The 13,404-nt window shown below is 48.5% G+C and overlaps 2 protein-coding genes across 2 annotated transcripts in view; one reads left to right on the top strand and one right to left on the bottom strand.

Annotated features, from left to right (window-relative positions):
* The first annotated feature begins 223 nt into the window (after nucleotides 1-223).
* On the top strand, nucleotides 224-9,039 carry phactr3a (phosphatase and actin regulator 3a). The gene is made up of 6 exons (XM_079742569.1): nucleotides 224-489; nucleotides 6,462-6,517; nucleotides 6,888-6,949; nucleotides 7,398-7,538; nucleotides 8,186-8,262; nucleotides 8,821-9,039. The coding sequence occupies exons 1-6, from the start codon at nucleotides 302-304 to the stop codon at nucleotides 8,834-8,836; spliced, it is 540 nt and encodes a 179-aa protein (XP_079598695.1). The 5' UTR covers nucleotides 224-301; the 3' UTR covers nucleotides 8,837-9,039.
* A 453-nt stretch (nucleotides 9,040-9,492) lies between these two features.
* sycp2 (synaptonemal complex protein 2) overlaps nucleotides 9,493-13,404 on the bottom strand; it is a 28,263-nt gene continuing 24,351 nt past the window's right edge. The window contains 3 exon segments of the mRNA XM_079740887.1: nucleotides 9,493-10,233; nucleotides 11,489-11,545; nucleotides 12,076-12,154. Of these exon segments, the coding sequence (XP_079597013.1) occupies nucleotides 10,162-10,233; nucleotides 11,489-11,545; nucleotides 12,076-12,154 (208 nt within the window). The 3' untranslated portion in view covers nucleotides 9,493-10,161.

Raw genomic sequence — 13,404 nt, 5'->3', positions numbered from 1 at the left:
GGGGCGGTGAGGAAGAAGGAAATAACTGATGATGGAAATAACTGACAATTGTTATTTCCTTCTGAGGAAGAAGGAAATAACACAACAAAGGAACCGTTTGTTTGGACTCACAGACATGCTGATGAACTTGTTTCCTACTTCATAGATTATTCTCAGATATTCTTTACTGTTTGGTTTGAAAATGTTTGAATGGATGAGGTTATAACGGAGCCGGCAGGGGTCAGGCAGTAAGGACGTCCGCAGGCTGCGGGCATTGGGGTGCGGACATACTAATCTCGTTTCTCTTTGCGTGCGTGTGTGTATGTGCGTGCGTGCGTACCTTCATCCCCCCTCAGGCACCCTCCCTCGCCGGCTGAGGAAGGAGCTCCTGACGGTGAAGCTACGGAACCGGCCCAGCAAGCAGGAGCTGGAGGACCGCAACATCTTCCCGGCCCGGACCGACCTGGAGCGCCAGGAGATCCGGCAGCAGATCGAGATGAAGCTCGCCAAGTAAGCCGCCGCCGCCGCTTCAATCAGTTCAAACTTTATTTATAAGAGGGAACCTAACAATAATGAAATGAGTTTGACCAAATCTGAGAATCACAGAGACACATTCAGACTAACGTGGATCCAACCAAAAATATTTAGATATAAATATATGTATAAATATATAAATATATATTTGAATAAATAAATAAAATAAATATATATATATATATATACAGCTATTGTGCGTAATCAACAGAGAGAGCCGATATGTGTGGATTGCATATTGTAATGTATAACAGCACTGTGGTGTCACAGAGGCATTTCTTCGTCCGCGTGTGAGTACCAGGTCATCGTGCCCGGGATTCCTTCCGTTCCCACGGTTGAAAGGGCAACAATGTGAATGAGTGTGTGTGATAACTTGAAACCGGGAAAGGTTGTTATTGTTGATGGATCGATAAGCCATTTTAAATGTGCTTTTTCATACATGCATGGATTAACGAAACCACGGAAAGAAGTTCTGCAGGAAATACACAATTTGTGTAATGTCATCATCCATTATGTATGACCCATGATAAACACCACGCCTTGGTCTATCGGGTCATATAAATAGCAATAGCAAATGGAAAGCTATTTCCTGTGGGTATATTTGTTTTCATTCTGACTAATTCAATCACCATTCAAACATTTCATCTAGGGGTAAACAAAAGTAACAAGGTAAAAAAATGATTGACACAACAACTCACCAAGAATTGCGTAACCAGCTGAAATAAACAACATGGTTATTAATTAATGCAAGGGATTCAATCAGCTTTTATCTGAGACACTGCTGCCCCCAACGCTGCCTGCGGTTGGACAAATGACAACCAATCAGGGACTTACCTGTGGCCTTGACCCGGAACTGAACCTTACCAGTAGGTCACATGACTTATATCCCAAAACAATCCCTCTACGCACAGTACACATCTGCAATGCGTTTATTATATATACTGTATATACTTGTTAGTCTCTTGCAATGTCACAAGGAGCGCCCCTGTTCAGAATGACCTCGTGTTGCAAAAAGAAAATAACCAAAATAAAACCGAAAAAATATATAAATACAACCGACAACATAATGCGATCCATTCATTGTAGCTCTGGGTGTTTTCAGAAAACAACCACATGTTCTGCTCTGTGGGACACTAGTCCCATGCACAGATGAGATGTTATTCCCAGCATCACAAGACCGGCCCCGTAGGACAGGACCGGGCCGTTAGCACAGGGCCGCCCCGGTTTCCACCCCTGCGCTTCACACGGTTGCACCAAAACCAGAGAAGCGCGTGTTGTGTAACGACTCCCGTTCCAGGAAGTCTCAGCAGAGCGCAGCTTCGACACCCACGTCTCAGCAGCGAGAGATGGAGATATATAAATACTGTCCGTCTCCAAGGCGACCGATGGTGTGAGCGGGAATCTATTTCTGGCGCGTCTGGCTGTGGTTTTGTCGGAGAAGCGCGATGATAAAACAGGAGCGCAGCGTTAGTCGTTAGACGCTGAAGGCCACACAATAACCAGAAGCATTTCACACGGCCCGGGCTGAGGCCGGGACACCTAACGTGCAGGGATTCAGGGGTTAGGCGTGCAGAGCCGTTGCGTAAGGATGACTGGGAGTCTGGGAGAGAGAAGCTTCCAGAATTATGGAAGGTGTATAGGAGCCAGGCTGTAGAGCCTTTACTTTTATTTATTTTTTGATAAATTTTTGATCTCATCTTATGTCATCTACTATATTCACAAACGATCTCACGTTAGTTTAGATGATCTAAGATGACGTTATATTATCTTATTACCTCACCCCAATTACTTAAATATGTTCTTCCATCTTACGAGTGGCTCATGAGTCAATATGCATCCATAATGAAAGACACACACTGAAAAAGAAAGGAAAACGTTTTAAATTGTATTACACTCATCGTTTAAAAACGATGAGTGACCCCTGCTTAATTGATCGTGATTGGGTCAATTGCTTAATTGATGACAGGAGCAGGACACCAAATAGAAACACGATAGGAACATTTCTCCACCCTCTCCGAACCCCAAGTCCTTGGGAATGTCAGGATCCAAGCCTAGAGTGCAGTAGAGTTACACAACAGTGACCCATTTACACATTTCTTCACTTGTATTTTTTCACACCAATGAAACAACAATGGCCTGTTTATTTATTTCCATGCTTCCAGCGCTCTCCTTTACCAAAAAGCGAGCGCAGTTGTTTATTCGTTCCCCTTTCCCTTCACTGCTGGGAGACAGAGCGAGGGAACGTTATGAGGACGCTATGACATGTCACTAAAACGTCGACCCTGCTTGAATTACCATCGATGACTAAAGGGATCTCAAGGTGACAGTGATCACACGGGGACGGTCCTCTATAAAAACACTGTGTACGACGCGTCCCTAGATCATGTTTATCGCGACACGTCGTCCCGTCCTGCTCGGAAAGGGAAATCCATTCTAAATATAAAACTGCTGCAGTCAGTCGCGGAGAAGGGGATGGAGGCACTCACAGCAGCAGCAGCAGCTCAGTGAAGCTCATCCCCCGGGGACCCGTTTCAGGGTGACACCACAGCCCGTCAACTCCTGGAGCCCCCCAGCTTGGACTCAATCTCCCCCGCAAGCAGAACCCCGAACCAACCGCACCGCAAACATCGACTGGTCCGAAGCGAGTGGACGCTGCTGTCAGGACTGATGGCGGGATAATGGGGGGGAGGGGGGGGGGGTGTCACAAAGAGAGACGACCTTTCTATCTTTAGCCCCGTGCCCGACCCCCACCCTCGCCACTCGCTCCTCGCCGTGGCTATTCTTAGCCCCCCCGAGACTGTTGAATAATGCATTTTCACGAACCCACATCCATCCACCCTCCGCCCCCGCTCTGCTAAAGCCTGTTATTGGGGGGGTTATTGGGGGGGATGCTACTGTAACTAGGGAAGAGCGAGGCAGAGAGAGGCAGCTGTAGACTCAGAGAGGGTCTTTGTTTAGTGTTTTAGGTAAGAGACTGCTGTCTCTGCCGCCCACTCACTCTCTCTCCGGCTGGCTTCGGCTGACACAGTTGGGAGTTTGTGTTCATGCTATAAAAATAAGAATCTTGCTTTATGTGTCGGAACAGCGGCCGACAGCTATGATATGTTGCTGCAGTCTGGCCCGCTTCATCAGCCAGCTGTTGGAGACTGAATGCGTGTTATGTATATCATTAGAGGGACAGAAAGATAATGCTGTTCATATTTCAGCACTGTGCTTGTTAATGGTTGGATGACGGTAGATGAGAGGGAGATGGGAAAGAGAGGGGGGGGGGGGGGGGGGAGCGGGTGAGGGAGAGAGATAGAGAGATGGAGAGAGAGAGGGTTAGATAGGGAGAAAGAGAGAGATAGAGAGAGATAGAGAGAGAGAGAGAGAGGGTTAGATAGGGAGAAAGAGAGAGATAGAGAGAGAGATAGAGAGAGAGAGAGAGAGGGTTAGATAGGGAGAGGGAGGGTTAGATAGGGAGAGAGAGAGAAAGAGAGAGATAGAGAGAGAGAGGGTTAGATAGGGAGAGAGAGGGTTAGATGGGGAGAGAGAGAGAGAGAAAGAGAGAGAGATAGAGAGAGAGAGGGTTAGGGAGAGAGAGGGTTAGATAGGGAGAGGGAGAGAGAAAGAGAGAGATAGAGAGAGAGAGAGAGAGAGAGAGAGAGAGAGAGAGGGTTAGATAGGGAGAGGGAGGGTTAGATAGGGAGAGAGAGGGTTAGATAGGGAGAGAGAGGGTTAGATAGGGAGAGAGAGAGAGAAAGAGAGAGAGATAGAGAGAGAGAGGGTTAGATAGGGAGAGGGAGGGTTAGATAGGGAGAGAGAGGGTTAGATAGGGAGAGGGAGCGATAGGGTTGGAGAGAGAGATCTCATTAAAAAAGACCTTCACTTCCTCCAGAGAATAAATAAACACGGATATTCAATGTCTTCTCTTCAAACCAATTTGGCTCCATGAACTGCATCCAAACAACCTGGGTTTCAACAGAAACATCTCAACATCTGGGGCGTCAAAAACAACATCAAACATCTGGGGTGTTAGGAACTACACCTCAACGTCTGGGTTATTAAGAACAACAACAGTAATTGTCTGGGAAGTTAAAAACTATGAAACCATGATCAACATGTGTTAAGAACAAAATCCTAACAATTGGGTTATTAAGAACCATTTAAACCTCTAGAACAGCCTAGAAGAGCACAGCACATAGAGGATGGAGAAGTCCCGTACTGTAGAGAGCAGCACCTAGTAGGGGGGGGGGGGGGGGGGGGGGGGGCGAAGGCTTCTGTGGAGAAGAATCACAGGGGAAACTGGTTGTTGCTTAGCAACTCAAAGACCAGGTCAATAACACAGGATGGCGAGGGTCCATCTGGACTCGGGGAGTGATTCTCCATTTCATCTGTTGCAAATTTAATACAGTCACATCTGCTGGTCTGCATTCTCCTGCAGACCACACTGGGAGGGCTGTCGCTAAGTGAGCAAGATGGACGAAACACTATCGCCTCTCTTTGCTCTGAATCGCATTCTGCATTGAAAAGCAAGCAGATGCGCACCGTTTGTGCCCTAGCGAGTTTCTTGTATTTTTTGTGAGCAAAAAATCGCTGAGTGAGTTTTATTAATGCGTGCTATTCTCTCTAGACTTCATTTGAGAATGATAACTAAGTGGTTTCCCAGTACTATCTCTCTTGAACGTCGATTTACATAGATTCACTAATTGCCTGCTGTAAACACAGCTGTATGATCTTTATGAATATTATATATATATATATATATATATATATATATATATATATATATATATATATATATATATATATATATATATATATATATATATATACATACATACATACATACATACATACATAATGTACACAAGTTGTAGGAACTGCAGCAAATTATCAATTGATGGATGGATAGACGGTGCAAAGCATCACATTTGAAGGGCGGCATTTGACAGCGGTAAACCAACTTAATATGTCGCAGGCCATTAGTACGACCCACCTGGTCAGGTGGGCACTCTGTGGCTCAGAGGGTCTGACCTATGGCTTTCGTCTTTCAACTCTCGACCACTACAAAGCTTAAGCTGTGTAACCAGAGGACTACAAACAGTGTTGGGAGCGGAGGGCGGGGGGATCCTGCTCCATGGCCTTTCATTTCTAAAGGATGTCCTGTTGTGCACTCTCTATCAAAGATTAATAAAGGCTTTGAATAGCACGAAGCTATAGGACAGCGACGCATGAGTGGTGATGGGAAAACAAACACGTTAAACCTTTACGATCGAATGTTTGCCTATTTAATGGGATACAAAGGGACGGGGCTAAGGTTTCGTTTAAAATCCACTAATTGCGCTGAATCGGCAATCGGAATGGTATTAAACTCGGCCGCGTGTTATTTACCGAATGCTGCATAGTGGGAAGCCAGTGTGTTGTTATGCCAGTGCCCACCGCATCTTCATCATCATCCCAGGGAGATGGGGTTCCCGCGGATTGAGTGAAAGCCTCCAAGGCCCCGCCCACTCCGCACTATGCAGGCGGTAGCTAGGTAGAGTAGCGAGGGCGCACCCGAGCCGCGCATCACGACGCCGCTCTTCAAAAGCGCGTGTTCTCCTCCAGCGTACGGCAGACAAACGCTCCGTCCGTCTGCAGTGGCTCCGCACAGCAGCGCTTCTCCGGACCCGCAGCACAGCCTGGCATGGTGCGTCGCGATCGCGGAGAATAATTCACACGGCGGTCAGACTCGGAGAAGAGACGAAGGAACCATTAAACGGAGGAATTGGCGTTTATCGTCGCTGATCCAGATGTGGGGGGCGCCTCTGCCAAAGCACCACAGTCGGGGTTTGGATGCGAGATGGAAACGTAGGGGGATCCTCTCCAGAAAGCGCACAGTGAAGAAAGTGAGAGCGGGGTGTAGGATAGGGCAGTGAGCCAGTCGGTGAAATGGTTCAGAACGTGGTTCTGGTGTTTCTCCGCAGGCGGCTGAGCCAGAGACCCAATGTTGAGGAGTTGGAGAGTCGGAATATTCTGAAACGTGAGTACACCACGTTTTTCACCTGGGCATATTTATCAGTTATTTCCCGAACTGAATAAACTATCACCGCCGGATATATATGAATTGATTCTAGATTATACAATAACACAAATGTTATTGCCAAAATGTATTCTTAGCTGCCAAAGCACACCAGACTGTATATTCTAGTTTCCATGTACATAATAATTAAATATAGATGCACAGCCTTTTTTTTTTTAATATCATCTATCATTTAGAAATAAGTTAAAAGATTCATGCCTCATGAATTGATAATTAAACCCTGGGATGTGGGCTGAATGCTCTGCAGGAACAGTGGTGCAGGCATGTTGACAGGCTCACTGATTTGTTCCTAATTTCTGCTCCCCTTCAGAGAGAAATGACCAGTCGGAGCAGGAGGAGAGGAGGGAGATCAAGCAGCGGCTCAACAGAAAGGTAAAACACTCGTGGTTTGTAGTTCGGCTGTCTGTCATCGATCCTCCTGGACGTAGTGTCAAGCCTTATGTCTGGAGCTCTCAGTAAACATACTAGACGTGGAGGTGTTTCATGCCTTGTGCCTCGTTTCCACTCCTAGAATGCCACCTGAATTCCCTCACAGGATTAATAAAGTGTCTTCTTATATTATCTTATAAACTGCACCTGCAGGGGGATACATTTAGATATTTTTGAACTTTAACTCATAATAATGGAGATGTCCTCCATTCGCAAACAATTTCCATTTCCCAAAAAAATCCTGAGCCAGACCAAGCGGTGGTCCCGAATCTGTTTATCGGTGGGCCCTCTGCCTCACAACCCTCCCTCTCCCTCCCGCTCTCCCTCCTCGCGGCCCTCTCCCACCCCCTTCCGCTGCCCCCCCTCACGCGTCTCCCGCCTCCCCATCCAGCTGAACCAGCGGCCCACCGTGGACGAGCTGCGGGACCGGAAGATCCTGATCCGCTTCAGCGACTACGTGGAGGTGGCCAAGGCCCAGGACTACGACCGCAGGGCCGACAAGCCCTGGACCCGGCTGTCCGCCGCCGACAAGGTGGGCGCACGCTCCACACACACGCACAGCGACACCGACACACAGCGACACCGACACACACACACAGCGACACCGATACACACACACACGCAAGCAGACATGGATAAAGGGGACATTATTCTGTGGCTATAATAAGCAGGTCAGGGACTTTTCAATGATGTGAACTCATCAAAAACTCCCTTCTTGATGAGTTTACAATACAAACGCTTACTCAGAAGATCCAGATATTATTCCCTTTAAATAAAGTACACTGGGGGAGTAGAATTAACCAAATGCACGTACTAATCTGTTCCCCAAAGTGAGTGTGAAACGTCATCCGTATCCTAAAATACTGTTTTCTAACAGCGTTTGGTTCTGAGTGATTCAACAATCGCCGATCCCAGCGTGATCACTTCCTAAAGCTAATTGTTACTCCCACTCCGGGTTATGCATCACCCTGCCTAACCTTTGACCCCACCGACGGTATCATCCGGTGCATTCCACGCCTCCGCTAACCTCCCTTGTTTACGCCGTCTGCTCTGTGACTGTCTGCCGCGCGTTTCAAACCCGAGCACATCCGAGTTGTTTTAAGCCATTTAAAAACACAAAGGCCCCCCTCGCCCGCAGGGGCCACTCCTGTTCATGTGCCTCCTCTTCCCTCTCCGCAGGCCGCCATCCGCAAGGAGCTCAACGAGTTCAAAAGCACGGAGATGGAGGTGCACGCTTCCAGCAAGCATCTCACAAGGTCAGTAGGCTCTGAGCCCAGGGGGGCGGTCGCCGCATGCGGCTGGCCGCGCGGCTGCATCGACCGGGAAGGTAAGACTTTACCGCTGCGTCGCACTCGGGTTATTCTGCCGCTATTCCGGGGCTTTGTGGCTGGGCTAATTATAGCCCTATACCGTACTCACGTGGTGGAGGACCTCTGTGGCAAAGATAGACCGACGGGCTATAAATAGAAGAGCAGGGGTTGGGGGGAAGGGAAAGGGGGGGGGAAGGGAGAGAGAGGGAGGCAGGGAGGAGGGAAAGGAGGGAGGCTGGGGATGGATTATTGTCGAGTCAATGCTGCATAGGCGGTCACAATAGGCGACGGCATAACCCCGGTATCCTTGGGAACGGGGTTTGAGGACGCGTTGGATGACACCGAGGCACCGCAGTACTGTAACGGTGACCAGACGGGAGGACAGTAATGGGCGCGCTAAAAATAGCTCCTCGGCTGAGTTGATTAATGGCCAACACGGGGGCCGTGACGTCGCCAGCCGTTTCTCACAACGTTGCTCCCCCCGTCCCCCTCTACCCTCTCTAGGTTCCACCGGCCGTGAGCGAGTGTGCAGTGAGGGAAGGAGTTTCTTCTGTGAAGGAAATGGTGAACCTTGGGCCGCCCGGCTGTCTGGAGCTACCGCCGCCGCCGGCCGCCCTCTCTCACGCGGTGTGGGACTGTTTTCCAAAAGGAGCCTGGAGCCCCTTTGATGGTCGTCAGGGTGTCTTCCCGACGTTCCTTTTCCAGCGCCCGGGGACCCTGCCTGCGGGGGGGGAGGGGGGAGGGGGGGAGGGAGGGAGGGGGTGGGCAGGGTATTGGGGGGGAGGGGACGACAGGGTGTGTTGCTAGGAGTCGGGGGTCTACTGTGAGCCCCGCCCTTTGGAAGTCTGCCTGGAGCAAAATGAACATGGGGGGGCCCCTGGGAGCCCCGCGCCCCCCCGCTGGGAGGAGACCCGGAGGAGCGATCGTGTCAGTGTTTTCTTTTCCCGTTTTCTTTTCTTAGTTTTTCTAAATTATTATGATTGTTATAATGACCTCATGGACTCATTCTGGCAGTGTGAATCTGTATAGAGGGTGGGGGCTGTGTGTGTGTGGGGAGGGAGGTTGTGCATGTGACCAGCTTCACCTTTTTTTATTTGATGGGGCCGTGCAGTGTGGTGGTGCAGGAGGGAGGGGGGGGGGTTTGATATTGGCTGTGTGTGCAGTGGGAGGGTTCGTAACACCGTCACTGTTAGAATAAAAAAAGAACCCACCTTTGTAAGCACTACTTGTCCTTCAAATACAAGGTCTTTTTTTAACGATGGCTCGTGGTCTCGTTTTTTGTGCCCCCCCCCTTGCCCAGGGATACGTCGGTGCTTTAGAGAGCACTCCTCGCTGTGAGTCAACCAGAAAGGGATGCTTATGCAGAAAAATAATTTCAGTTCTATCCACGTCGCGTCCGTCGGGAGGTCCGAGAGGTTTTTATTGCTCTCACAGCGTTCACACACAAGGTCATCTTCAGTGTTTAACGGACCGCGGAGGAAAAACCCACCGGGAGAACACTCCTACAACACACTCCTACAACACACTCCAAGCTTCATACTGACCTCATCATACAGGAAGAACGGTTTAAAACATTCGAGAACTCATTACTGACATCAAGCATCACTAAAAACAATAAAAATATTAAATAACAATGATATGTTAATAACTATGAATATATTAGAATAAATAAGCGCTCTAAAAACCAAGCTGACGTCCCTTTAATCTCTACCACTACTTCAAATTGGATCCGAATCAACAAACGGAACTGCAGAACGCAGCGCCTTGGTAACGAACACATTGGTGGATTGCCTTAAAAAGCGAGCGCGCGCCGGCGGTAGCCGTGGCGACGGTCCGGGTTGGAGATCAGAACAGGGCGGTCTCCGGCATGAACAAAGCCTGGAGCCCTCGGCGAACACTGTGGATCTCCTCCTCTTGCTGAGAGGAGGAGACAGCAAAACACAACAACAAGTCACACTTTGAGTCAGCGGCACGCGCACAGACAGACAGAGCTGTATGCACAGACACACACAGATACACGCATGTGCATGTGTCTGTGTGTAAGTTCATACACACAGATACACGCCTGTGCATGTGTCTGTGTGTAAGTTCATACACACATAGATACATACATGTGTAAGTATGTATCTGTGTGTAATTACTAGGGGTGCAACGGATCACAAAACTCACGGTTCGGAACGTGTCACGGTTTTTGAGTCACGGGTCGGATCATTTTCGGATCAACAACAACAAAAAAGATAACAAGACAAATGTGACTTTAAATAATTCTTCAAATGTGTAAAAACTAAATAAAGTGAAAAATTAGGCAATAATCCTGCTTCCTTTAAGCATTGTCAATATTTAAAAGAATTGCAACCTAAGGCATTATTCCTTCTTTTTTTTAACATCGATAGTAAATAATCCTGAATTAAATTCAGGATGTCTGCATTGCCTGGGGAGAGTTTAGAGTCTACACTCTCCCCAGGCAATGCAGACATCCTCATCTTTTTTTTCATCAAGTATGGTAGCGAAATACAGTTTCTGTCGTATTTTATTTGGCATTTTGTAAATCCATTGATTTCTGTTGGAAGACTCATTGCCCATTGCAAGGGGGGTTGGTTGTAGTCTTTTCGCTCGGTTCTAGCCCTACTGTTGATACGGAGAACCAAGCGAAAAGACTACAAACAAACATAAACATTTCCGCTTTCAATGGGATTTACGGAACGCCAAATAAAACATGACAGAAACTGTATTTCGCTACGCTACTTGATGACGTTGTAAATACCGGAATTTTCCTTTAAACATGCGATGATCACGTGAACGCACAACTTTTTTTTTTTATCAGCCGATCCGCGGATCACTTGCGTCCCGAACCGTGCGGGTTGATCCGTACGGATCACGGGTAACCCGTGAACCGTTGCACCACTAGTAATTACATGCACACATACAGTATATACAAGCATATGTATGAATTTCTCTAAGTGTGGATGTATATACACACAGACACATACGTGTGTATGCATCTATTTGTGTAGGTACATACCCACATACAGTATATGTGTAGGTATATTTGTACATAGATACATGCATGTGAATGTATGCTTCTATGTATAGCTATGTATGCTTCTATGTCAGGTGAAAAGTGGGGTTGGTGTACTATGGGATGGGCGGGGGGGCGTCGTGGGCTACTCACCATCTCTTTGAAGAGTCTGTCCTGGACAATCTTCAAGTCCTTCCTCATCAGGCCCATCTGGGGGTTTAAAAGGACGGGGGGGTCAGAGAGGACAGGGTGGAGGAGGGGGTCAGAGAGGACAGGGTGGAGGAGGAGGAGGTGAACAGTGAGGGGGGGGGTGTCAGGCCATTGAGGGCCAGTAGTCACCATGACAGGAGACAAACAGAGAAGGGGATGAGTCAAGAGGAACACGCAGAGGAACGCAGACGCGGCAGAAATACCGTTGTGTTATTGTGGCTGTGTGTCCATTTCTCTGAGGCTTTCGTTACGTGACAGTGGACTAACATCCACGTCACTCTAGAGAAAGCAGGGGGACAGGCAGCTTGCTTAAGGGGGCCTACGGACATGGGGGATTGAACCCGGTTCCATTTGGCTGGGAAATGAAAAATGTAGGCAGTACAATATCCTGCCCCCCATATAGCAGAAACACGACACACACACACACAAAGAACCACACACACACACACACACAGGAGGTGGGTGGGGAGGTGGGGGAGGGGGTGGGTGAGGAGGTGGGGGAGGAGGTGGAGGAGGAGGTGAATGGGTACCTGTGAGGTAAAGATCTTCCCCTCATAGTCCAGGCTGTAGGTCTTGTTGTTCTGGAGGGTGTCCGTCAGCCTCTGGTGTCTGGGAGAGCAAGGAGAGGAGGGAGGAGAAGAGAGAGGGGGAGAGGGAGGAGAGGGGAGAGGGAGGAGAGAGGGAGAGAGAGAGGGAGAGCAAGGAGAGGAGGAAGGAGAAGAGAGAGAGGGAGAGGGAGGAGAGGGGAGAGGGAGGAGAGAGGGAGGAGAGAGGGAGAGCAAGGAGAGGAGGGAGGAGAAGAGAGAGGGGGAGAGGGAGGAGAGGGGAGAGGGAGGAGAGAGGGAGAGAGAGAGGGAGAGCAAGGAGAGGAGGAAGGAGAAGAGAGAGAGGGAGAGGGAGGAGAGGAGAGAAGGAGAGAGAGAGGGAGAGGAGAGAGGGAGAGAAAGGAGAGGGAGGAGAGAGGGGAAAGGGAGGAGAGGGGGAGAGAGAGGAGAGGGGAGAGGGAGGAGAGAGGGGGAGAGAGAGGAGAGGGGAGAGAGAGGAGAGAGGGAGAGGGTAGAGAGGAGAGAGGAGAGGGAGGAGAGGGGGAGAGGGGAGGGGGGGAGGGGAGAGGGAGGAGAGAGGGAGAGAGGGGGAGAAAGAGGAGGAGAGGGGGAGAGGAGAGGAGAGGGGAGGAGAAGGGGGAGAGGCAGCCGTTACATAATGTTGGGGAATGGGTTAAAGAATACTGGGGTACAATGATTACACTTTGCAGCAGTACCGTAGAGGAATAACAAATACATTTGCAGAAGTATATTTTGTTGTCAGAAATTTGTTCAGTTGATGTGCTGCGAAAAAAACAAAAAAACAAATAAACAAACCAAAGAACAGTTGAGACACACCTGATCATTTATTTAATATTTTAAGAATAAAAAAGATACGTATTACTCTTCCAAAATTCATCTTAAAACCAAGTCATCATTAAATTATTCCCTAATGCCAAATCTTTTTTTTTATGAAGGCATAATAGAGGTGGCCTACAAAAGTCGACTGTTCTCTTTTCAAACCAAAGACAAACCAGGGGGCTTGAGGTCAAACAGAAGCTCTGACTCAGCGGCCTGCCTGGAACAGGAGGGGAATGATTGCCCCTACTCAGTTTAAAGAAAACAGCACGTGATCGCAGGGTGACGTCATGGGGGCACGACCATAACAGAAGAAAATATCAAAACATTTCTCAGGAACTCCTTCTCGAGTGAGGAAAACAGTGGCAAGTCAAAAATGCTTCATGTGAAGCCTAAGAAGACCATATAGTTACATCCCTTTTTGGGTTCACTGGCTCTTTAACAAGCGCCCATAACTCTAGGCATCACTGGTTTGAC

Source organism: Pollachius pollachius (genome assembly GCF_949987615.1).
Source record: "Pollachius pollachius genome assembly, chromosome: 8".
Classification (NCBI taxonomy): Eukaryota; Metazoa; Chordata; class Actinopteri; order Gadiformes; family Gadidae; genus Pollachius; species Pollachius pollachius.
The sequence above is the reverse complement of the archived record's forward strand: the minus strand, read 5'-3'. Positions and strand labels throughout refer to the sequence as shown.

Bases quoted from the DNA above. Each gene is read 5' to 3' on its own strand.
- phactr3a (XM_079742569.1), top strand. From the start codon at position 302: ATGTGCGTGCGTGCGTACCTTCATCCCCCCTCAGGCACCCTCCCTCGC. The intron at 490-6,461 runs GTAAGCCGCCGC...GTTTCTCCGCAG, and splicing joins ATCGAGATGAAGCTCGCCAA to GCGGCTGAGCCAGAGACCCA. The intron at 6,950-7,397 runs GTAAAACACTCG...CTCCCCATCCAG, and splicing joins AGCAGCGGCTCAACAGAAAG to CTGAACCAGCGGCCCACCGT.